The 20,894-nt window shown below is 39.5% G+C and overlaps 5 protein-coding genes and 1 long non-coding RNA gene across 8 annotated transcripts; 3 read left to right on the top strand and 3 right to left on the bottom strand.

Annotated features, from left to right (window-relative positions):
* Window positions 1–216: 216 nt before the first annotated feature.
* On the top strand, window positions 217–2,480 carry LOC112199894 (F-box protein At1g67340). The gene is made up of 3 exons (XM_024340874.2): window positions 217–899; window positions 1,056–1,218; window positions 1,315–2,480. The coding sequence occupies exons 1-3, from the start codon at window positions 655–657 to the stop codon at window positions 2,083–2,085; spliced, it is 1,179 nt and encodes a 392-aa protein (XP_024196642.1). The 5' UTR covers window positions 217–654; the 3' UTR covers window positions 2,086–2,480.
* A 2,842-nt stretch (window positions 2,481–5,322) lies between these two features.
* Window positions 5,323–7,360, top strand: LOC112200452. Of its 2 annotated transcripts, none has more exons than XM_024341484.2 (3): window positions 5,323–5,464; window positions 6,028–6,350; window positions 7,137–7,360. In XM_024341484.2, exon 2 carries the CDS (start codon window positions 6,053–6,055, stop codon window positions 6,338–6,340), a length of 288 nt encoding a protein of 95 aa, XP_024197252.1. In that variant the 5' UTR covers window positions 5,323–5,464; window positions 6,028–6,052; the 3' UTR covers window positions 6,341–6,350; window positions 7,137–7,360. The 2 variants fall into 2 exon arrangements, with proteins under 2 accessions (XP_024197252.1, XP_040374000.1); XM_040518066.1 differs by having other exon boundaries at window positions 5,331–5,463; window positions 6,025–6,350.
* LOC112200451 (REF/SRPP-like protein At1g67360) lies at window positions 7,139–10,067 on the bottom strand. The gene is made up of 5 exons (XM_024341483.2): window positions 9,943–10,067; window positions 9,785–9,841; window positions 9,390–9,554; window positions 9,011–9,220; window positions 7,139–8,119 (listed from the first exon to the last, which is right to left on the bottom strand). The coding sequence occupies exons 1-5, from the start codon at window positions 9,943–9,945 to the stop codon at window positions 7,739–7,741; spliced, it is 816 nt and encodes a 271-aa protein (XP_024197251.1). The 5' UTR covers window positions 9,946–10,067; the 3' UTR covers window positions 7,139–7,738.
* Window positions 8,669–9,949, top strand: LOC121052662. The gene is made up of 3 exons (XR_005809729.1): window positions 8,669–8,891; window positions 8,987–9,285; window positions 9,410–9,949. It is a non-coding gene; the product is annotated as an uncharacterized LOC121052662 (long non-coding RNA).
* A 697-nt stretch (window positions 10,068–10,764) lies between the features above and the next one.
* On the bottom strand, window positions 10,765–13,059 carry LOC112200213 (REF/SRPP-like protein At1g67360). Its single transcript, XM_024341234.2, has 3 exons — window positions 12,899–13,059; window positions 12,535–12,774; window positions 10,765–11,444 (listed from the first exon to the last, which is right to left on the bottom strand). The coding sequence occupies exons 1-3, from the start codon at window positions 12,914–12,916 to the stop codon at window positions 10,992–10,994; spliced, it is 711 nt and encodes a 236-aa protein (XP_024197002.1). The 5' UTR covers window positions 12,917–13,059; the 3' UTR covers window positions 10,765–10,991.
* A 445-nt stretch (window positions 13,060–13,504) lies between these two features.
* LOC112200249 (meiosis-specific protein ASY1) lies at window positions 13,505–18,614 on the bottom strand. Of its 2 annotated transcripts, XM_024341278.2 has the most exons (22): window positions 18,408–18,614; window positions 18,226–18,282; window positions 17,922–18,018; window positions 17,768–17,836; window positions 17,539–17,631; window positions 17,124–17,250; window positions 16,960–17,029; window positions 16,792–16,833; window positions 16,551–16,679; window positions 16,345–16,458; window positions 16,210–16,252; window positions 16,042–16,104; window positions 15,739–15,869; window positions 15,558–15,570; window positions 15,380–15,456; window positions 15,186–15,287; window positions 14,797–14,947; window positions 14,612–14,688; window positions 14,481–14,538; window positions 14,205–14,371; window positions 13,958–14,098; window positions 13,505–13,854 (listed from the first exon to the last, which is right to left on the bottom strand). In XM_024341278.2, exons 1-22 carry the CDS (start codon window positions 18,408–18,410, stop codon window positions 13,801–13,803), a joined length of 1,878 nt encoding a protein of 625 aa, XP_024197046.1. In that variant the 5' UTR covers window positions 18,411–18,614; the 3' UTR covers window positions 13,505–13,800. The 2 variants fall into 2 exon arrangements, with proteins under 2 accessions (XP_024197046.1, XP_040373999.1); XM_040518065.1 differs by lacking the exon at window positions 17,922–18,018.
* Between the last annotated feature and the right edge of the window lie 2,280 nt (window positions 18,615–20,894).

A 20,894-nucleotide genomic window follows, 5' to 3' on the forward strand; every position in this document is an offset into this window, starting at 1 on the left:
ATTTAACTGCCTTTGAAGACCAAATTAAGCAGTGTAAAAAAAAAGGGGACAGACACCTGAAACCTTCACCAACAGAGAGCATAAAAAAACGAGATGGGTAAGAAATTAAGGGTGAAGTTGGGTTTCAGGGACAACCCTCTCTCTCTCTCTCTACCTCTCATCTCTGATCAGAGAGTCACCGAGAGATTAGAGAGAGAGAGAGAGAGAGAGAGTGTGTGTGTGTGTACGTTTCGGGTTAGGGTTGTGTTCAAAAGCGTCAAGACAGGGGTGAGGGATTTTGCAGTCCGGGGGAGCTAGAGTGAACGAGAAAAAGCCAAAAGGACAGACGAACGGATCTGGGTCAACTCCGTTTGACCGTAAATTCAAAAGCTGGAGGGATATAGTTGTAATTGCCGAGGGTTTTAGGTTTTTTTTTTTTTTTTTTTTTCCTTCTACAGCAATATATATATTTATTTGTTGGAACTTGGAAGCCATTCGGCTGTGTCGTTGCTGTTTGTGGTTTCTTTCAAGCCTGTTGTTCCTTCTCTTCTTTCCTAGCCTCTTAGCTTTTGTCTCTCTGTTACTATATAAGGGCTTCACTCCTCTTTTCCCCTTTATCTATCTCTGTGGGATACAATAGATAGATAGATAGATAGATAGATAGATAGATAAAATATGAGAACCAGAGGAGGGGTTTGCTATCCCAGAGTTGTTGAAGATGAGAAGATGAAGAGAGTGACCAAGAAGAGGAAGGTGTGTCTGGCTACCGGAAAAGGAATGGTTTGCCGGAAAAGGACTAAGATGATTCCGGTTGGGCCAGATATGTTCGACGATTTGCCGGACGACCTTGTGCTCTGTATTCTCTCCAAGCTCAGCTCCACTGCCAACTGCCCTTCCGATTTCATCAACGTTCTGATAACGTACGTTCAAGATTCTCTCTTTTCTTGTATTTGTTTATTTCAGTCTGTTTAGTTTGGAGGTTGGTTAGAGAAACGTGGTTTTGGTTTTGGTTTTGGATTTGGATTTGGTGTGGGTGGTTTCAAATCTGACGGCACCTGGAATTATTCATCCAACAGATGCAAGAGATTGAACGGATTGGGCCTGCAATCACAAGTACTGTCTAAAGCTTCCCCGAAAACGTTTCCGGTGAAGCCCCATAACTGGTCCGAGTCGGCTCACCGATTCCTCAAGATGTTGGCCGACGCCGGCAACGTCGAGGCTTGCTATACTCTCGGCATGGTCAGTTCACACTCTCTGATTTAAACCCCCAATTTAATTTTTTTTTTTTTTTTTTTTAATTTAGCATTATTGACGATGGTTCATTCTCTCCGGCAGATTCGCTTTTACTGCTTGCAAAGCCGAGGCAGCGGCGCGTCTCTGATGGCAAAGGCCGCGATTGGCGGTTACGCGCCGGCGCTCTACTCTCTGGCTGTGATTCAGTTCAATGGGAGCGGCGGCTCCAAGAACGACAAGGACCTCCGTGCCGGAGTTGCTCTGTGCGCGCGTGCTGCCTTTCTCGGCCACATCGACGCTCTCCGGGAGCTGGGGCACTGCCTCCAAGACGGCTACGGCGTCCGGCAGAACATCACGGAGGGAAGACGGTTCCTGGTCCAGGCCAACGCGCGTGAACTCGCGTTGGTTCTGGCATCTGCTGCGGCTTCTGGAATCCCCATGCGGCAGTTGCTGACGTGGACGCCGCTCCCGCATCCTCATCCCCACCCTCATCCTCAGTTGCGTCACCTGACCGGGTCGGGTTGCCCCCTGCTCAGCGACTTCGGGTGCAACGTGCCCGCTCCGGAGGTCCACCCGGCGAACCGGTTCTTGGGAGATTGGTTCGCGGGCCGGGCCGACGGTCTGCCCGGACCGGGTCTGAGGCTGTGCTCTCACGTGGGGTGTGGGAGGCCCGAGACTAGGAGACACGAGTTCCGTCGGTGTTCGGTGTGCGGGGCAGTGAACTACTGCTCACGCGCCTGCCAGGCGCTTGACTGGAAACTGCGGCACAAGGCCGAGTGCGCCGCCGTGGAGAGGTGGGTGGATGAGGACGGAGAAGGCGCGGAGGGTGAGGAAGCCGTTAACGAGGGCGATGACGTCATGGAAGAGAGTTAAATTACGGTGCGGTTACGGTAACGGCTCACAATGTGAGAGAGTTATGATGAGAGACCAGAAGAAAAAGGAAACGGAAACGGAAAAAGAAAAAAGAGGACATGAAAGGAAACGAGGCCGTTTTGGTGGAAACCGATAGGAAAATTAATTATGGCCGCTGGAGAGGGGTAAGGGAGGTTTTGTTCACCCTTTTGGGGGAAGCAATGGGCTTTTTTCTTTTTTTCTTTTCTTTCTTTCTCTTTTTTCCTTTTGTTCCTTTTTTGTACTATAGAGCCAGTTTAGCCTTAATTTCGGTAAAAAAAAAAAGTACTTTGGTTTATTAAAATTCAAATTTTCTTTCTCTGTTCTTAATGCCAGAAATGTCTATTTGGTTATTTTGGCTTGGGAATGTTTAATTTCGTAGGTGTCCCATTTCCAAAAATCATGAAATTTCTCATCTCGATATAGCTGAAGTTACTCATTACAGAAATGAGAGACCCGATTTCGAATTCTGATGTGGATGAATGTAGCTACCCTATAAATGTAATTTATGGCAGAGAAATTGGCTTCACTTTTAGGTAAAGAAAGTTATTATTGTTGCTTATCTTGGATGCCAAAGAAAGAAAATTAGGTTCGAAATTCGAATTTTACAGCACATGGAGTAATAACTTTTCAAGCACAAAATTCTCTGCATCAAGGGGTAGCAATTCAATATTTTGCACACAGGGGAAATTAAGTAGCTGCCTTCTTCCTCTGGTATGAGCTTTTGTCTCTGGCTTTTAGGTGGTCAAAAAGGGTCAGAGTGCGCAGAAAGTGTTTGACCAAATGCCTGAGGAAACCCAAAAAAAAAGAAAAAGGGCATGGAAATTCTGTAGACCTGGGATTTGGGAAAAGAGGGAAGATGTGCAAATTGCATAGTGGTGGGTGTAGATCATAGAGGAGCCTTTAAATTGTGTTCGCAGGCTCGAATTCAAGTGGGTGAGAAATAAAAACAGAATCTCTCCCCTATTGGGAGCGCACTTGTTGAACCTCTTTTTTCCCTTTTTCTTTAGGCCAAAATCATAGCCATTGTTCTTATTATTCAACTGCATTTTGCACTATTTGGTAGTTAAGTGGTGGTCCAAGTTCCATTCCATGATATTAGTTGGAATTGATTTGCTTTGAAACTTCAGCAGAAATAACGGCTTCTGGTTCAGGAGTTTAACATTATAGAACACTCCGATGTATTTATTGTGGTTTAGAAACGAAGTGAAGTGAAGCCTAAAAAGCTCTAAATTAATACAGAGAAAGCTAAGCTAACCAACACCCTTTAATTGTAAGTCAGTAGTCACATGGCAAAGTCATGGTGAGCTGAAAAATGGTTGCTGGGTACTAAAGAATTGCAGGTGAAAGACCAAAGGGCATAGACCCTCTTACCCAGTTTCAGCTGTTGTGCTTTGAAATTTGCAAGCAAGCTCAGGAGCTAGCTTTATCAAGTCTGTCATTAGGTCTTAAGCCCAAGTACAAAAATGGTGATGCATCACTGCCCCAGCAAGCCTTTGTCTTAGTCTCCGAATACGAAACCGATCTGATCCAATATTCTGCTGAAACGAAAACAAAGAAGAAAACAGAAGCTTTTGTCACTGACCCTTTTGTCTCAATGGATGATACATAAACGTCACTCTGTGCTTTTATTAGTAAGTTGATATCTGAGTATTTGTTCAAGAACCTAACAGTTTCTTCAAAAGAATGGGCGCCCATTTAAATTATTTAATGCATGTATGGATTAGCTGTAAACTGACGTGTTCTATAGGACTTTCAAGTATTGAAATTCCGAATATGTGAGTCATTTAATTAAATTAATGTGTAAAACATAATGCAGATATTGACTAATCTAACGGCTCACTCAAACTCAATACAGGATGTTTAATGTGTAGTAAGAAGAAAAACCCCAAAAGTGGGTTCTTGGTGTATGATACTTGGGACGCTTAACCTCGAATTCTCGAAGTGCTTGGTTTGAAATGGGAATGGACAGCTGTGCTACAGCAGCAAACAACAACAACTTGCTAACTAGCTCTTGGTTTTTTCTTGTGAACTATAGGTTACGTATAGTGCCACTAAAGGTTGAAACTTTGATAATCGGATTTGATAAAGGTAAACACCAAATTGTGGACTAATTATTCATAAAGGTGGATGGGTTAACGTGTGTGTTTTAGTACTTCAACAAGCTCAGGGTGACCATTCAAATGGAGAAATGTAGCCATACAAATTCACATTATAGACCATAGATAGTGGTAAGTTAGATAAGAGTGTAAACGGGCAGATATGAGTGATCATTATGCACTAGTATTCCAAAAGAAAAATAGGATATCAGTCTAGTTTGTAATACACATGCTATACACGTGGTTTTAAAAGTTTTTTTTTCCCCCTATAATTAACGTATTTTTTCTGGATTTGAGTTTGTAATACACATGACACACACGTGATTTTAAAAGTTTTTTTTCCTATAACTAATGTATATTTGTCTAGTATCATTTGGTTTAGTGACATAAGTCTCATCTTTGTAAGTGGGAGGTTGTGAGTTCGACTCATAACAGACTAGTTGTTGATATGATAAAAAAAAAAAAAACTAATGTATTTTTTCCGGATTTGCGACACTTGTTTTTGCATAGTTGCACAAAATGAAAACTGTATATATTGACATTTGATAGAAACCACTTATGATTAACGCATCAAAAATAGAGTTTAAGTTTACTACTTTGTAGCTGCTTCTTGCGGCTGACACACTATGAGTTTACAATATTAAATCCTAGTTCAAACTAGAATCAGATTAAATTTTCATAAAAAGAGAGATCGAGTGATCGACTAAGACCACAACTATGAGGACACGTTTGCTTACTTGGAAGGAAAGGGAATGATTACGGGGTGAAAACATTCCTGCGTTTACTAACACATGAAGGAATCAGAATGGATGTAGGTCCCACCTCCTTATCAGGAATCGATTCCTGAATACTCAGGAATTTGATTACGAAGGGGGGAGATGAGTTTAGGAATCATTCCTCCGGAATCAATACAGATTCTTTTCTTCTCCCATTCCACTCTTCTCCCATTCCACTTGTCTCCGATTCATAATTATTTTCCATTCCAAGTAAGTAAACGTACTTTGAGTTTCTAGTAATTTATAATGTCAAAACTACATAAATAGCGTTGTGTTTGCTGTAAGCCCAAATCTTGCAACTTTCTTAACTAAATACTCATAAAAATTGTTTGATTATGGGCCAGATGGCCCAACCCATCTCAATAGGCCCAAAAGAAGACGACGAAGTAAAAAGATGAAGGAAAAGAACAATGTTCATATCAGTGCTTTGACCCCAAAAAATCGTTGCCACACAGAGAGCTGCGAACGGTGTAATCAAGTAACAGGTACACCTCTACCAAACTCTTCTTACTCTAAATTTAGTTGTTTGGTTTCGATTTCATTTAGTTTCAATCGCAGCTTAGATCGAGTTTGAATCAATCCATAGATGTGCTCTATAACTTTTCGTTTCGCAAGTATTGGAGCACTTTGATATGCCTAGAAATTTTAGAAGCAGTATGAAAATTTAACAGTGCATCGAAATTTTGGACTCTTTGAATGGGTTAATTCCTAATGGAATCTAGAAGCTGTCAATTTTTCTATTGTTTGAATTGTATAAATTAGGGCTGCGGAAATGTTGAGAAGAGGACAAGGAAGTCTGAAATTTTCAGTGCAGACGTAAGTATATGAAATTCGAATAGAATCGAATTGCGGAATGGTTTTTGTATGAGTAGATTGAGTTGTGTAAATTACGGATGTGAAAAATGGAGGGCAACAAATTTGAAAATTATCAGTGTATGGTCGGTCACATATGAATTGAGGTGGTTTTGTATGATAAGTTTGAATAGTATAAACTAGGGCTTGTGAAACACTGACCTGATCTAGGGTTTTGGGTTTGCGTTCTTCAGGGAGAGAGAGAGAGAGAGGTAGTGCAAGATGGGGTTTATAATGGAGTTTGCTGAGAATCTGGTGCTGAGGCTAATGGAGGACCCTAAGGAGCGAGATAGGAAATTTAGGGAGCACGTGTATGCGGTGAAGGATCGATGTGAGAAGACAAAAGAGATGTGGGCCTTACCTCTCCGGCCTTATGGGTTTTGGACATTTGATCGCCACAATTCGCAGATGAAATGGGACGCCCAGATTAGTCAGGTTGAAGGCAGGAGGGACCCCTATGATGACCTTCTCCAGCACAGCCGCGACACTGACATTGGCAAATCTAAATGAGTGCTACAAGGTTTGTTTTACAGTTTCAGGACATTGTTTCTTTCTATTGTATGGTTGCTTAGGTAGAAACTTTTGCAATGTTGTGATTTGCCTCTGAGAGTATCTATTGTCTTCGAAGTTTATTTATCAAAGGCACAGTAGATGCTAAAGCATGTGCTTCAGCAGAGTTTCATGTTCTCTGTTTACTCCAGTAGAGAGGCCATATACATGTTTCTAGAAAATGCTTCCTATGAGCTTCTTAGGAGACTTTAATATTAGCATTGCAGTTTGTGATATAAGCTCCTTGTGGTTATGATTGTTTATTTGTTTTGAGTATTTAGTTCATCATTGTAAGTGTTGTTGGTCAAACCCTTTTAAATCAAGGCATGGTTTATTTTGAATCCTACTGAAAAGTTCCTGATTCTTTGCCTAGGTAGGGAAAAATGCTAAATTGAATCTTTTCATAGTGTAACCAGTTGCAGTGGTTTGTGCAAATGCATGCTTTACATTGATTCTAGAGCAGCTAAACTGCTTAGCATTTGTCGGGTACTTAGAGAAACTGTCAGTTTCAGTTCTCTTGCATCCTTTAGTGGACCGAAAATCACTTCTGAATTGAGTTTGGGGAAATGGTATCTCAAAATAAAAGTACACTTTGAATCTGAGATTACTTGTCCTTTGTTTTTGGAAAATCACTTCTGCATTGATTTTGGGGAAATGGTATCTCAAAATAAAAGTACACTTTGAATCTGAGATTACTTGTCCTTTGTTTTTAGATAACCTCTTCTCTGCAACTCATAGTTTTGTTTCCTTGTTGCAGCGGAGCTCTCTAAATTGCGTTGCAGAAATGTTATTTCGTGTTAGATGCTTTTATCAAATCTGGTCTCTGCTTGTTAATAAGAGTCCATGTCACTGTTGTGTTGTGGAAGAATTTTATCCTTTCGATGTGTGAATCCTACAAGCTTTATGTTGTCATACTATCTAGACATCTCATTGATTCTAGTTTTTGCTTACACAGACAATACAAAATAAAGGCTTAAAGTAGGAGTTGGTCACTCACTGCTGTTTATCTACATGTTTGGATGGGAGAGTTGGAAATAATTCTCTCTCTTGGAAAATCGGAAATAATCACAACCAAATTGTTAATCTACAAATTGGCACTATGTTTTTGGTTTACATACTGAAAAATGATAATAGGCAAGTCTAGCAATAGTCATTTACTTAATCGCCAGCCTTGTAGTGGTCATTCTAAAAGAGCCAAGTAGCTAATCCAACCCTATATGCCCCTATATGAGATATCATGAAACCAGAAACCTAGGAGCAGCAAAAGTAAATTGAACCAGCAGAAGACCTGGGAGTTAGGTAATGGTGTTTATGCTCAACATGCATAGCTGCCTCTCCTATCTTCTCTGCCTCGCCCTATTAAGTGCTGTTGATATCTGATCGATCGGAACCAAAGGTAAATATCCAAAGATAGTGTAACCCTTCAGGTTCAAGTCTCTTACCACCTTGTTGTATTTCCGGGACAAGTAAGCAGCAGCTGGTGTAGCCTTCTCTGCCACTGTGTGTGGGAGGACACTGGTACTCGAGTCCAACCCAAAACTTCATTGATTGGTTGAAGACAAGCAGGTTATATTCTGTAGCTGCAGAATGAATAGCTGTGTGCAGACCGCCAGCCTGAGCCTCGTTCACAAATGCTTGGGTCTTTTTCAATGCTTTCTGGATAGAACCTAGAGTTAGGTACACCACCTGCTTAGCCAAAGGAGGAGCATGCTTATCAAACTTGTCAGCTGCTTCATCAATCTGCGAAGATCAATGAAAAACAAGTTCAGCTATATTTTGTCGATACCATACAAATTCTTAGTCGTAGGAGATCAATAAGGCATTGATCAAATAGGACATCATTGAATGTAAGGAATGCAGAAGGGCATATATACAAAACACATGACTAGCATCAGGAACTCATTTCAATCATACAACTATGGTTTATTAAACTAGCATTTGCTAAGCACCTCTTTCTTTCAAAACACTATTAATGAAAACATGAAAAGAATATATGGATTACGAACATTAAATTCCATGAGAATCTGGCAATCTAGCTCTTATTTATCCAGCACCAGCCAGAAAAGTCCTTGCATGAATTTTCTGGTCTCATTACTATGGATTTCACGTGTAGTAAAGTAAACCAGCATCATAAGCGAAAGCACCAAGTAATCAAACTCACTCTTACTATCTACTAACCAAATAACACAACTACCATCTCCAAAATTTGTTTACAAACGAAATTCAATATCCCAATTCTACTTTTTAATTCTGCATAATTCAGGTCTAATTTTATATCCAACAAGCATGTCATTTCCTACAGGATACAACAAAACAACCATTCAATCTAAACTGGCAGATTGAGCAAGGGCAACAAGTAGAGGAAGCTGGAATCTGAACTACCGGTAAAATATGAAACTAGTTACTGCTTAGCAGTCTCATATAGCAGCATTCACATCAGGTCCAGCAAAATACAATCCACCGCTGGTTTTAGTTTTGTTCAAAGCATGGAGAAGTGTGAAAAGCTAACAGTGTAATTAATTCATCCCAAAAAAACCTAGTCGTGACAATCTAATGAATTCGAGAAACCTTCTGATTCCAAATAATTTATATTTCTTCTGTTGCTAGTAAGAAGGGATAAGAGTGATTTACCTTCGTGTCGAGTAAAGCAAAGAAATCATCAGGCACTCCCTTGAATCTCTGGTAGACTGGACCAACAATAGTGATCATAGCAACCTCCACAGTCCACACAGTCGATCTCAGAGGCCCCAAGTTCTTCTTCGCGAACTCGTACAGATTCAGCACAAACATCATCATGTAAATCACTGCCATCCTCAAAACCCTCAGGCGCTTCAACTCCTTCTGCAACAAAATTCAACCAAAGAAAGAGAATCAAAACACACCTTTTCAGATATAGAACAATGAAAGTATGAAACTCAACCATAATAAATTTCTGGATGCACATTTTTCAGAGCCAAAAAATCAAACAGCTCATCTGCAATTTTGGAAAAGGCTACATTACTAGACTCACCTTACCTCTGCTTGCGTCAGTGTTCATAGGCTTCTTTCCCCAGCGATCTCGTTCATTCTCATCACTGATCCCACGCACACTAGTCTGATTCGAGTCTCCTCCGAGCAAGTTATGAAGATCCACAACTCTCTTATACTGCATCATCGGAAGTGGATGATACATTGCCTGACACAGAAAACGAAAATTTCACAACTCCGAGTCTACAAAATTCAGTTCCCGATCGTCACATTTCATCAAAAGAGAGAACAAATCCGAAGCACCGTGCGCGAATTTGTGTGATAACTGAACCAAAACGACTCCGATTCACACAGATGAACTGGAAATTTCAAAGCAAGTACCAAAACAAACATCGATTCTATACGACTACGATTACAAAAGCGATCGTCGATCATTACCTGAAGAAGCGCGTCCTGCTCGGTGATCTCAGCTTCGTTCGATTTCTCTGCAATAATCTGAGGAAAGTGAAGAAGATGATGCAGTGAGATTAGCGGAGAGGAAAGATCAGGAGGAAGCAGGTATGAAGGTTTTCTCACAGAGCTTCTCCGAAGCTTACCATTGTTTCAACCAAAGGTTGAGAATCTGACAGAGAGAGAGAGAGAGGTGTTGGTTTTGCCTCGGAGAGCGTGCGCTAGCAGAAATTGAAATGAGAGAAGTGAGCAATGTGGCGGGAGGCGACTGTGAAATTTAACCGCGGTTAAAAAGTTGCTTGCTTACGGACCACGCGAAATGCGTTCAGGGATTCTGTGCTCTACATCTGTCATTCTGTCCTAGCATATAACAAACAAAAACCTTTCTTCTCATACAATTTTTGTGTTCATTTCTCTAGTTTGTAAATTGCCATTTTTATCACAATTCTCAGTATAGTCGGGTGATGGATTACCAAGCTCACCTTAACCATTGTCCAAAAAAAAAAAAAAAAAAAAAAAAAACAACACACTTTAACCAGAGAGCAACTAATTTACTCGATATGAAGCCATGATTTTAATCGGAAGGCAATTTACAGTGATGGTCAATCACAGGTCAATTTCAGAGCGAGGCAACCATGAAACCGGTCCTGAGTTCAGATTGCAGCTCAACTTCACACATTGTATACAAAGTTTCAGAATTTTTATCACCCACCTGTGATTTCCTGAGATTTTTACAGGTTATAAAAATCCACGTTCTTCATCAAGTCTCAGGTCTTTCCATCTCCAATTACAAAGAAGCGGTTGACAATTTATGCGGAGGCACAGTAAGATTTAATGAATGGACACTTCTCAGAATGTAACAAACCATAAAATGGTTCCTTTTGGTTTTAAAAAAAGGACAGAAGCAAAGCTACAATCCGAAATGATAACGAACACATCTTTTCATCATCTAAACATGAAACTATGAATGAACAAAGGACCAAAAGATTTGACATATTTAGAATAGCAAAACAGATTGGCTACACCATTGACATCCATTCACAAACTGAAAATAGAATAAGAGGGTCTAGAAGTCATTTACATAGTAGCTAGCTAATCAGCATTCCTTCAAACTCACCCTATAACAACTAGATTCCATAAGACCATTCAAACTAAGAGCATAGAAAGAAATTTAAACAAGCAGCAACTCCTTCACTCAGTCGGAATCAGAATCAGATTTATGCTCAACATGCACAGCTGCATCTCCCTTCTTCCCAGCCTTACCCTGCTCAACTGCTTTGGAAATATCATCAACCGGAACCAAGGGCAAATAACCGAAGATGGTATATCCCTTCACGGTCAAGTCCCTTATGGTGTGGTTGTATTTCTCGGACAAGTGAGCAGCTGTTGGTGCAGCCTTCTCTGCCACTTTGTGGATTGGATGGTACTGGTCAAGTACAACCCACAGCTTCACAGATTGGTTAAATACAAGCTGCTTAGATTCTGTAGCTGCATAATGAATGGCTGAGCGAGGACCCCCAGTTTGAGCCTCCTTCACAAATTTTTGGCCCTTCTCCAAAGTCGTCTGGATCAAACTGTGACCTTGGCTTGCAACCTGCTTAGCCAAAGGAGGAGCATGCTTGTTAAACTTGCCCGTGGCTTCATCTACCTGTCGAAAAGAATGTGCAACTGTCAATACCATACCCATAAAGATCTATCAAAATTGAAACTTCACTAGCATTTAGTGCTTATTTGTTCCATAACTGAAGAACATATAACCTGTAACTTCTTAAACCAGCATCATGAAATACTCAAAAGCCTCTCAAGAATAAATGGAACCAGAAGCATCAATAACAAATACAATGAACATTTGGCAACCTAGCTATATTTTTAGGCCTACCAAACATCAGGGTACACAACAAGACTGGGAAACAACAGAATTATAAGTAAAACCACCTCCTAAGAAGTAGCACGAGGGCAAAGAAACAGAACTTGCATCAGAAACTCAACAACATATAAACTATGACTTGTTAAACCAGCATCCTTAAGTGCTTATTTTTTTCATACTGTTAAGATTTAAAAAAAAAAAAAAAAATCATGGCATCAGCATTAACCATGAAATTTGGCAAACTAGCTCTTGTATCTAGCAACAAGCATAAATGTAAAACTACGCCCACTTCTTGAATTATTTTGAACCTAAAGAGTATTCCTTAGGCCTAGTAAGGATCAGGGTACAAACCAAGATCCATAAAGCAACATTACAATACCACCATCACAAGCAAAAGCACAACTACTATCCAAACTAACAGCTATTATCTAAAGTCCCAAGTAACACCACATTTAAGTAAAACCCCACCACAAGCAAAAGCAATCTTAAGTAAGCATCAGAAGAACACCGACTTCAACACCTATAAACCAAACAAACCCACATATCATTTCCAGATTCTCTGCACAAACGATATGCAGAAGACTATAATTTAGCACTTTACTGTACTTTGACCACCCGATTCAATCATGCATTCTACTTCGCAATTGCCCACAATCCAATTACGCAGAAACGGCAGCAAGTAAAGAATATTATTAAACCTCATCTCCAATTCTAGACATTTTGATTCACCAAATTCATATCTCCCTTAAGTCACCGATTCGATTACCACAATGAAAATAAAAATTTCTAAAAAAAAAAAGCACTTAAACAAATATTCCAGTAATTTCCAGATCAAGAAAAAACTCTCTAATTCCACAAAATGATAAACTACCTTGGTGTCAAGAAAAGCAAGAAGATCATCAGGCATGCCCTTGAACTTCTCATAGACTGGACCAACGACGGTGGTGACAGCACCCTCCACAGTCCCAACCGTCGATCTCAGAGGCCCAGAGTTCTGCTTCGCATACTCGTACAGATTCGAAACGCACACCAGCGTCTGAATCGCCGCGATCCTCACAAACCCTAGGTGCTTCAGCGCCTTCTCGTTCCCAACCTTGCCCTCCAAATCCTTCTGCAGCAAAAATCAAGAAGAAACCGAAAGGTTGCTTCAGATCCAAGCAAAGAATCACAGAGATACATATATAAAAAATCCAAGAAAAAACTCAAAGATTTATGAGATTAAAGAAATCTATTACCTTCTCGATGGTAGCCATTTGCGTTTCTGAAGTTTTGTTTCGGCTTCAAGCTCTCTCGGAAAGTCGCAACTGAAAAAAAATATAGCAAATGGGTTTTGGTTGCAGGGCTTAGTCTTCTAGTGGCGAAGCTTCTAGAGAATCTCACGCGTTCGTGTGATCTGACGGTGGGTTGTGGAATCAGATTTGTTTCGCTGGGACGCGCATTACGTCAGCTGTTAGAATCACGGGTGGCGGGTAGCGGGTTCGTGGGCCCATTAAACTCATGTGGTGCCTAATGTCGACGTTTCGCGAACGACACGTTGCGAATTGTTATTGGGAGATTCCTGAGCGGGACTCAAAATACGACATAAATAGGAGGCGAATATTGTTGGGTGGAGCTTTCAAATCAATCCCAAAACTAAGGTTGTTTACCGACCCAAGTAATCTCTAGTTGTTAAGAATAATCTATGGGCAAGCAGCAGGCTAAGTAATTATGACCAAGTATTAAACTTTAATATATTAAGCAACTTTTGTAAGCTTAGATTATCATGATCAAATCGAGAATGTATGATATTTTAGTTTACTAACTTCACTAGATTGTCAGACCAAAAAAAAAACTCCACTAGATTGATATGGTGGGTCAACCACACATGATTTAAGGCCATTTCCTTACTTCGTAGCTTCCAACTAGCACCTAAGACCCAACTTCTATCTGTACCATTGACAAATGTTCATGTCCTTTAATGCCTATATATTGACAACATAGACAAAAGGCTACCAGTGCCCCATTAGACATCCATTACATCTCTGTACTTCCAAGTGTCTATAACATGTTTGCTTAACTATGGTTGTGACAGGACTTTCCTACTTGAAACGGGACTGCTATAGATTATGACATTAGTGCAGTAAAATGCTGAGAATCTTCAGACAGCTTGAGATCTCTGGCGCTTTGCGTACTGAAGAATAGGCTCCTTCACCTACAGAAGAGGGAAACAAAGCATTGTCAGTTTGTCACTAGGCATTGTGATGGTGAACCACAAGTAATTACAGTAAGAAATGGAGTATAGGTCATATTCGTACTGTGCTTGTTTTCCTGGAACGTTTGCCTTGGGTGGACATACTACTACAGACCACTCTCTCCCCATCGTCACAGTGATTTGTGTTGCCATTGGCTCTAATATCATCATTGCCAGGTGCAAAGCTCTCTCTTGAAATTACTGGCTGCACGGTTTGTAGAGAAAATTGTGTTTATCAACAGTTCAGTTGAAAGAAAAAATAAGCATGAAATGAGTGTAGAGATTTGAGTACGAGCCTCATACAGTCTTACCTGCGCCCTGCTTGTGGGAGTGTTTCCCTGCTCCTTTGTCTTTGAAGTAGTCTGCTCACTCCTGTTTGGACTATATTCCTGTGAATTAGGCCTTATTCTCATGCGTGTGAGATCTGATCCAATCGAGCGGAGCACACCACATGTGGATGTGTCTCTGTAGTTGCTTCCTGTTAACAAAAGCATTTTGTAGATGTAAGTGCGAAACTGCTAATGTAAAGGAATAACCAGAATAGGCTTAAAATCAGCTTAATGCATAAGAAATTGGGGCTCTCTTACCCATTGGATGAATGTCTTGATGATTGGACTTGCTTGGTGGTTCAACGTTGTCAACATCCTGTCCGAGTAAAATGTCAGAAGGATAGTAGTGTATAATGGAAAATATCGGTAGACATGTTTAACAGAATTACCATTGCATCAAAATTCAAAGCTTTATGGACTTCAATAAGTTTCTTCTCAGTAACATCAGAATGGATCACACGCTTTCCTGGGTTTACAAGTAAATGATGAAAGAAAGTTGGACATGATTCGATCGAGCATAAGTACGATGAGTACAAACTCTTTTCAACTGGATGAAACTGCACAAGTTACTCACCTAGCCTTCGGTTGCCTTTGGCTTCAACAAAACCTTCTTGTGCCATCTTATCAATCATCTTCCGCACTGTACTCTGATTTGCTTCTCCTCCAAGCTTGTTCTGAAGCTTTGCGACTGACACATACTGCATAGGAAGAGCATGACACAGCGCCTGCAGTAGAAAAATAAACCCCAGTGAAAATATTGCACCAATGTATATAATGTATATATGATATTTGTCATTCAACAGAGACTATTCAATCTTATACATCAGACTGCAGAAAAGTTGTCAGGCCATACAAAGTACTTGATGAATTAGCAGAGATTTTCAAAATCCCAGTAATTAGGTATGTGTAACGAGATTAATAACTCCACATACAAAAAGTGTGAAAGGCAAGAATCACAATCACCTTCATGTACATGTGATCATTAGACATTGGAGTTTTGTCACCAACCAGGACTGCTTGACTATTAATTTCTTGTTTCACCACAGTGAACTCATAATCAGACTTCTGCATTGTGAGATTGTCACGAGGAAAATTAGTTCGACTGCAAAAGAAAAATATGGACTCAAAATTGAATAAAAACAAGGGAAGACAAAAACCTTCTGCCTGTTAATAGTGTAAGTGTCCCCTCCAGCTTTTGATAGAATGCCTTCCACAACAAGCTTGTCCATAATTTCTGTAATCCAGCCACAGAATTGAAAACTAACTAATCATTTTAAAATATCTTTTAAAGTAAGTACAATGCAGCAGCAGGTCTATTTTCATTCTTCATTTTACCTTCAGTTAGAACCTGCATACAATAATACAGATATAGAATCAATTGGTTATACATTTAGAATCATATAACAGACCAAAAAAAAAACAGGTGAGAGTAAAACATATTCAACAAGCCAACTGTACAATCAGTCTGTTTTTGGTGTAGATTTCTAGCAGAGAATTCAACAGTCGGAATCCTTACCACTGAAATGTCTGGGAAATTCGAAAGAACATCGGTAACTTCAACAGTGTCAAGATGGCAACTACTGATCCAGTTCTTTATCCGGGAAAATTGCTGTTCATCTTCCTCTGGATCCTGAGTATCATCTGTAGCTGTAGAGTTATAAAACAGATCGTTAGCCTAATACAGCTGTGCAGGAAACTTGCAAAGAAAGGAGATGTAAAATTAGCCCAAAATTGCTCATTAGGTCAGACTCCAAGTTGAAGATTTGTTTCAATATCATTACAGATTGGTCAGCTAACTTAGACATGGTTGATTTATTACCTTCACCATCCATGCAATTATCTTCCTTAAGTATGCTGTTATCTTCCTGTGGTTGATGCTTAGCTGTCAAGAAAACCATTATTACATCCACCAACAACTCAGACCAAAGCTATCTGGAAGAGGGAATTATTACAAAGGATATACTATACATAAGTCCACAACTTTTACCTGCAGGAACAACTATATATTGGTCGTCTTGTGATTGATTCACCTAGCAATTGTAACAAAACATATCATCCCTATCAGTATTGGCACCATTAAGCCAAAAGCAGATGCGATTTGAGTTCATAACATCGATTTTACCTCACTGTCAGATTCAGAAGAGCCATCCATTTGCATGGAGTCATCTCCTAAGCTCACTTCATCATCTTGAATATCATCATTTTCATCCTCACAGGGATCAAGCACGCTCTTTACCTGTATAGATACGGAGTAATACCAACCCAATCTGGCACATCTATGATGAATCCTAGTTTCTGATATTCCAATATAAAACCCCTATTCCTTACCTTGAGAACTAAGACAAGATGCTTGCTGTTTACATTCCCAACTTCCATTTTCAAAGGATTCTTGGTCCATGAGTTTCGAGTTTCTTCTTCTGTGCAGCCTCTGAAGAATGGAGGCTCATAATCTGCTGGCTGCAAATTCAGATAACTTTGTCACCTTCTGGTACACAAAGTACATTTGAGAATAGAGAATACCAACTAGGCAAGAAGCTGGAATATGAGAAAGCAATTTATAAGGGTATACCGTGACATCATCATAGTATAGGAGTTTCATCAGAATGGTGCGCTGAAACAACAACAAATCAAATATTTTAAATCTGATATAACAATACAAACAAAGGACTCTAGAACATTTCCAGATAGCTAATAACGTAGACAGCTGTGCAATAACTAAAACCAATTTCTGATTTACCTCTTCTGGCATTCTATCCAAAGTTCTCATCAGCTGAACCAGTGTGCGGACCATTTTACAAGCAGAACTCCTGCACATGAAACAGCCTCGCAAATTCAGAAACCAGGACTCAAAGAAGAACAGCATGAGGATGAAATCTGGAAGGAGTTTCGGTTTTAAGTTACCTCATCTGGTTGGGTGTAATTTCTGTTGTGGAGTTATACTTGAATGTTCCACCCTGTTTCTTATTCCCGGATCGATTGATATTCATTGAAACCTCCTGGTTTTCAGATTTTGAATAGCTGAAAGAAACTGCAGAGCAAGTAAAATCAATTCCATCAAACTCTCACATAAAATTTACACTCTAAATTTAACCAGCATTGACATACAAAGTTAAATGATTAAATTGTATCATCCAGCATAAAATGTGGTGCTTCAACATAGGAAAATGCTAATGCACATTCAGATTGTAATGGAGAAAATTCACAGTAGTGAAAATTAAATGGAAACATTGAAGTTTGTGGTATGATACAGTGATAAACTAAACAAGGACGCGCCATCCTCTAGTTACAATGACTCAGTTGGGACAGAAAGCCTTACATGTGTATTCCTCTATCATCGGCCCTTCAACGTCTTCACACACACAGAACAAAAGCGTTTTCAGGTACTTCTTCTGCAAGGCGTCGTATACACCTACCAATACATTCAACAATAAGTTAACTAATAGGCTAATAGCCAAACAAGAAACGAAAATCTCAGGAAAAAAAAAAAAAAGTGAAACAACATCAAAACTGTAAGCTCATCCAAATCAGTCAACTCCGATTCATACCTTTCTCCATCCAATCAATAAGTCTGCGAGACTCTGCATCCACTGGCATTAGCTTTTTGATCTTCATCTCTGTTGAAGATGCCAAAATTTCATCACAAATCACAAACCGAGTTTCATCTATAGCAAAAAAATCTAATTTACCAAACAGATCTACCTAAAGCAGGAACAGATTTATCGTTGAAATACTTCTCCGGAAAAAGGCCTCGGATGTAACTGATATTGAATATAGCGATGCGAAGCAGGTTCCTCGTCTAACATCCACAGCAAACACTATAGTATTCAGACTCCAAATTCACATAACTATTGCTATTTTCCTCATCGCAGTCATACAAAACTTAACGCCTAGCCATTAATCATGATAATCTAGGGTTTCTTCAACCAAAATTCAATTGAATTAGCAATCGTTAAACTACAAGAAACAACTAATATTTCTATGACTATATGAGATTGTTAATTACCAGAAGAAGCGAGTCCTGCTCGGTAATCTCCGCCTCCTTCAGTTTTTGCGCCACAACCTGTAAACGAAATTATCAAGTAAATAGTGAGATTAAGACTGAATTAAGCTTTGAAAGCGGTACGGATCAGATCGACGAAGATGGCTGAGTACAAAGGAAGAGCTCAGAGATCTTCCGAAGCTTACCATGGCTTCAGCTTTATCGGAGAAATGAGAGAATCGGAGCAACAGAGATAGAGAGAGAAGAGAGAGCTCTGCGTTTGGGTTAAAGCGACGAAAAATTTGAAATGAAGCGAGAGGAAATGGGGGGAGGTGTGTTGGCGGGACTCTGAAATTGATCGCAATTTATTACAAGTTAACCAATGCCAAAAGCGTGACTCCACTCTCGGAAGTCAAAACGAATGGCAGCTTGTTATGGTGAAATGAGATACAAAGTCCCTTTTTTGTTTCTGTTCTTTTTTTTTTTGTGAAAGAAAATGTAACCTCTCAAAATCTCACTCTCTTTTTTATTCTTGCAGGGTAGCGGTCATTGCTTTATCATGCAATAAGAATCCACAAAAAACTTACTGTGTTGCTACAATTATTTTTAAGATTTACTTATATATGATAGATTTGGTTAAAGCCAAATGGTATTTTATTAGCTGCGCAACATATTACTCTTATAGTCTTGTTCTTACTAATAAGCACGGATGGTAAATAAATGATGCTTTTAAAAGCTCTTTAATTGCTCATGAGATTGTGATTTGCCGATATATACAATATTTTAAAAATCGCTAGATAATGGGTGGATTATGGATAGAGCGGTAGTCGGTAAATAAACTATGGTATGGTTTAAAAGCTTTTTGCTTGTCAAACTGCAATATATCCATATATACAATGTTCTAACAATCTTAGATAATAGTTGAGCGATTATAAGACAACCAATCATCTTGAATCAAGTCGAACTTGAAGCTTATCAAATGAAGAGTTATCTCAGTTGACAAAATGATATTGAGTGCTCAATGACATTTGGAGTCTCAATCACTCAAATGCATTAATAATGGAAGAGAAAATTTGCGTGAACTTTCTGACTATGAAAAGACTATATGTAGCAGAAATTTCATTTTTTTCAATTCCCGATATATCTTTTACTTACCAATAAATTTCGCGTGAAATTATCGATATTTCCCATTGACAAAAGCCGTTTTCACATCCATTTGGTGAAGCTCGAAGTCATAATGTGCTACTAGTGCCATGACAATTCTGAAGGCATCTTTAGTCGACATAGGAGAAAAAGTTTTTGTATAATCCATGCCTTCCTTTTGTGTGAATCCCTTAGCTACCAATCTTGCTTTGTATCTATCTATCTATCTTTCCCTGTGAATCCCCCTCTTGGTTTTGAACACCCATTTGCATCCTATAGGCTTAAATCCCTCAGGTTTTTCTACAAGCTCCCATACACCATTATCACTCATGGATTTAAGTTCTGCTAACATAGCTTCCTTCCACTGTTTTGCTTGTTCTAATTTGATTGCTTGAGTAAAGGTTATAGGATCATGGTCTTCACCTAAGTCAAATCTGATTCAGTGAGGAACACAGTTTCATAACAATCCGGAATGGTTGATTTTCTAACCCTTTGTGACCTTCTAAATTGCGCTACTTCTTGCTGTGGTTGTTGTACAATTTGTGGTTCTTCTTGATTCTCAACAACTAAGTTTTGCTGAGGTTCCTCATTAGTATTTGGTTGGGATTCAGCTATGTCTTGAGGTACAACAAGAGGCTCTGGCAGAGGCAAATCTACAAGAGCATTAATAGGGACTGGCTCTATGTGATATGAGTTTTGATCGCAGTTTGCAGTAACAGGAATATCATAAACAAGCTAAGAATAGGGCTCAAGGGTAACTGTTGAGAATATATATATCCCACATGGGAAAAATGGGACCTTGCCTATGGTTTTATAAGAGTTTGGGCCACTCCATCCATTACCAATTGGTTTTGGATGTGAACCTCAGATTACTTTATCATGGTATCAGAGCAGGTAACCCACGTGTGCATGCCTAATGGCCACACGGGCTCCACGTCACCCAAAATTGTTCACATGTATGGCTTGAAAATTCGCCACACGTGCGGGGGCGTGTTGAGAATATATACATCCCACATGGGAAAAATGGGACCTTGCCTATGGGTTTATAAGGGTTTGGGCCACTCCATCCATTACCAATTGGTTTTGGATGTGAACCCCAGATTACTTTATCAGTAACTGAATCACTTATAAGTTTAGGTTCTGCATCAAAACTATCACAAACATCATTCTCACCATCGCACAACTCATCAATGAACCTAGCTTTGTTGGTTTCCATAATTCTTGTGTAATTACTAGGGCAATAGAATCTGAACCCTTCTGCATATCCAATGAAATAGGCACTAATAGTCTTAGGATCTAGTTCTGAGCCTGAGGATTATAAGCTTTAGCTATTTAGCTTCTGCATTACAAGCCCACACATGTAAGTGTCTCAAACTTGGTTTTCTATAGTTCCACAACTCAAAAGGTGTTTTAGGGATTGCCTTACTAGGAGTTCTATTACAAATGTAATTAGCCGTCTTTAGTGTTTCTCCCCATAAGAATTTCGGAAGACCAGATTTAGACATCATGCTCCTAACCATATTTAACAAGGTTATGTTTCTTCTCTCCGA

Source organism: Rosa chinensis, chromosome 4 (genome assembly GCF_002994745.2).
Source record: "Rosa chinensis cultivar Old Blush chromosome 4, RchiOBHm-V2, whole genome shotgun sequence".
In the NCBI taxonomy this organism is placed as follows: domain Eukaryota; kingdom Viridiplantae; phylum Streptophyta; class Magnoliopsida; order Rosales; family Rosaceae; genus Rosa; species Rosa chinensis.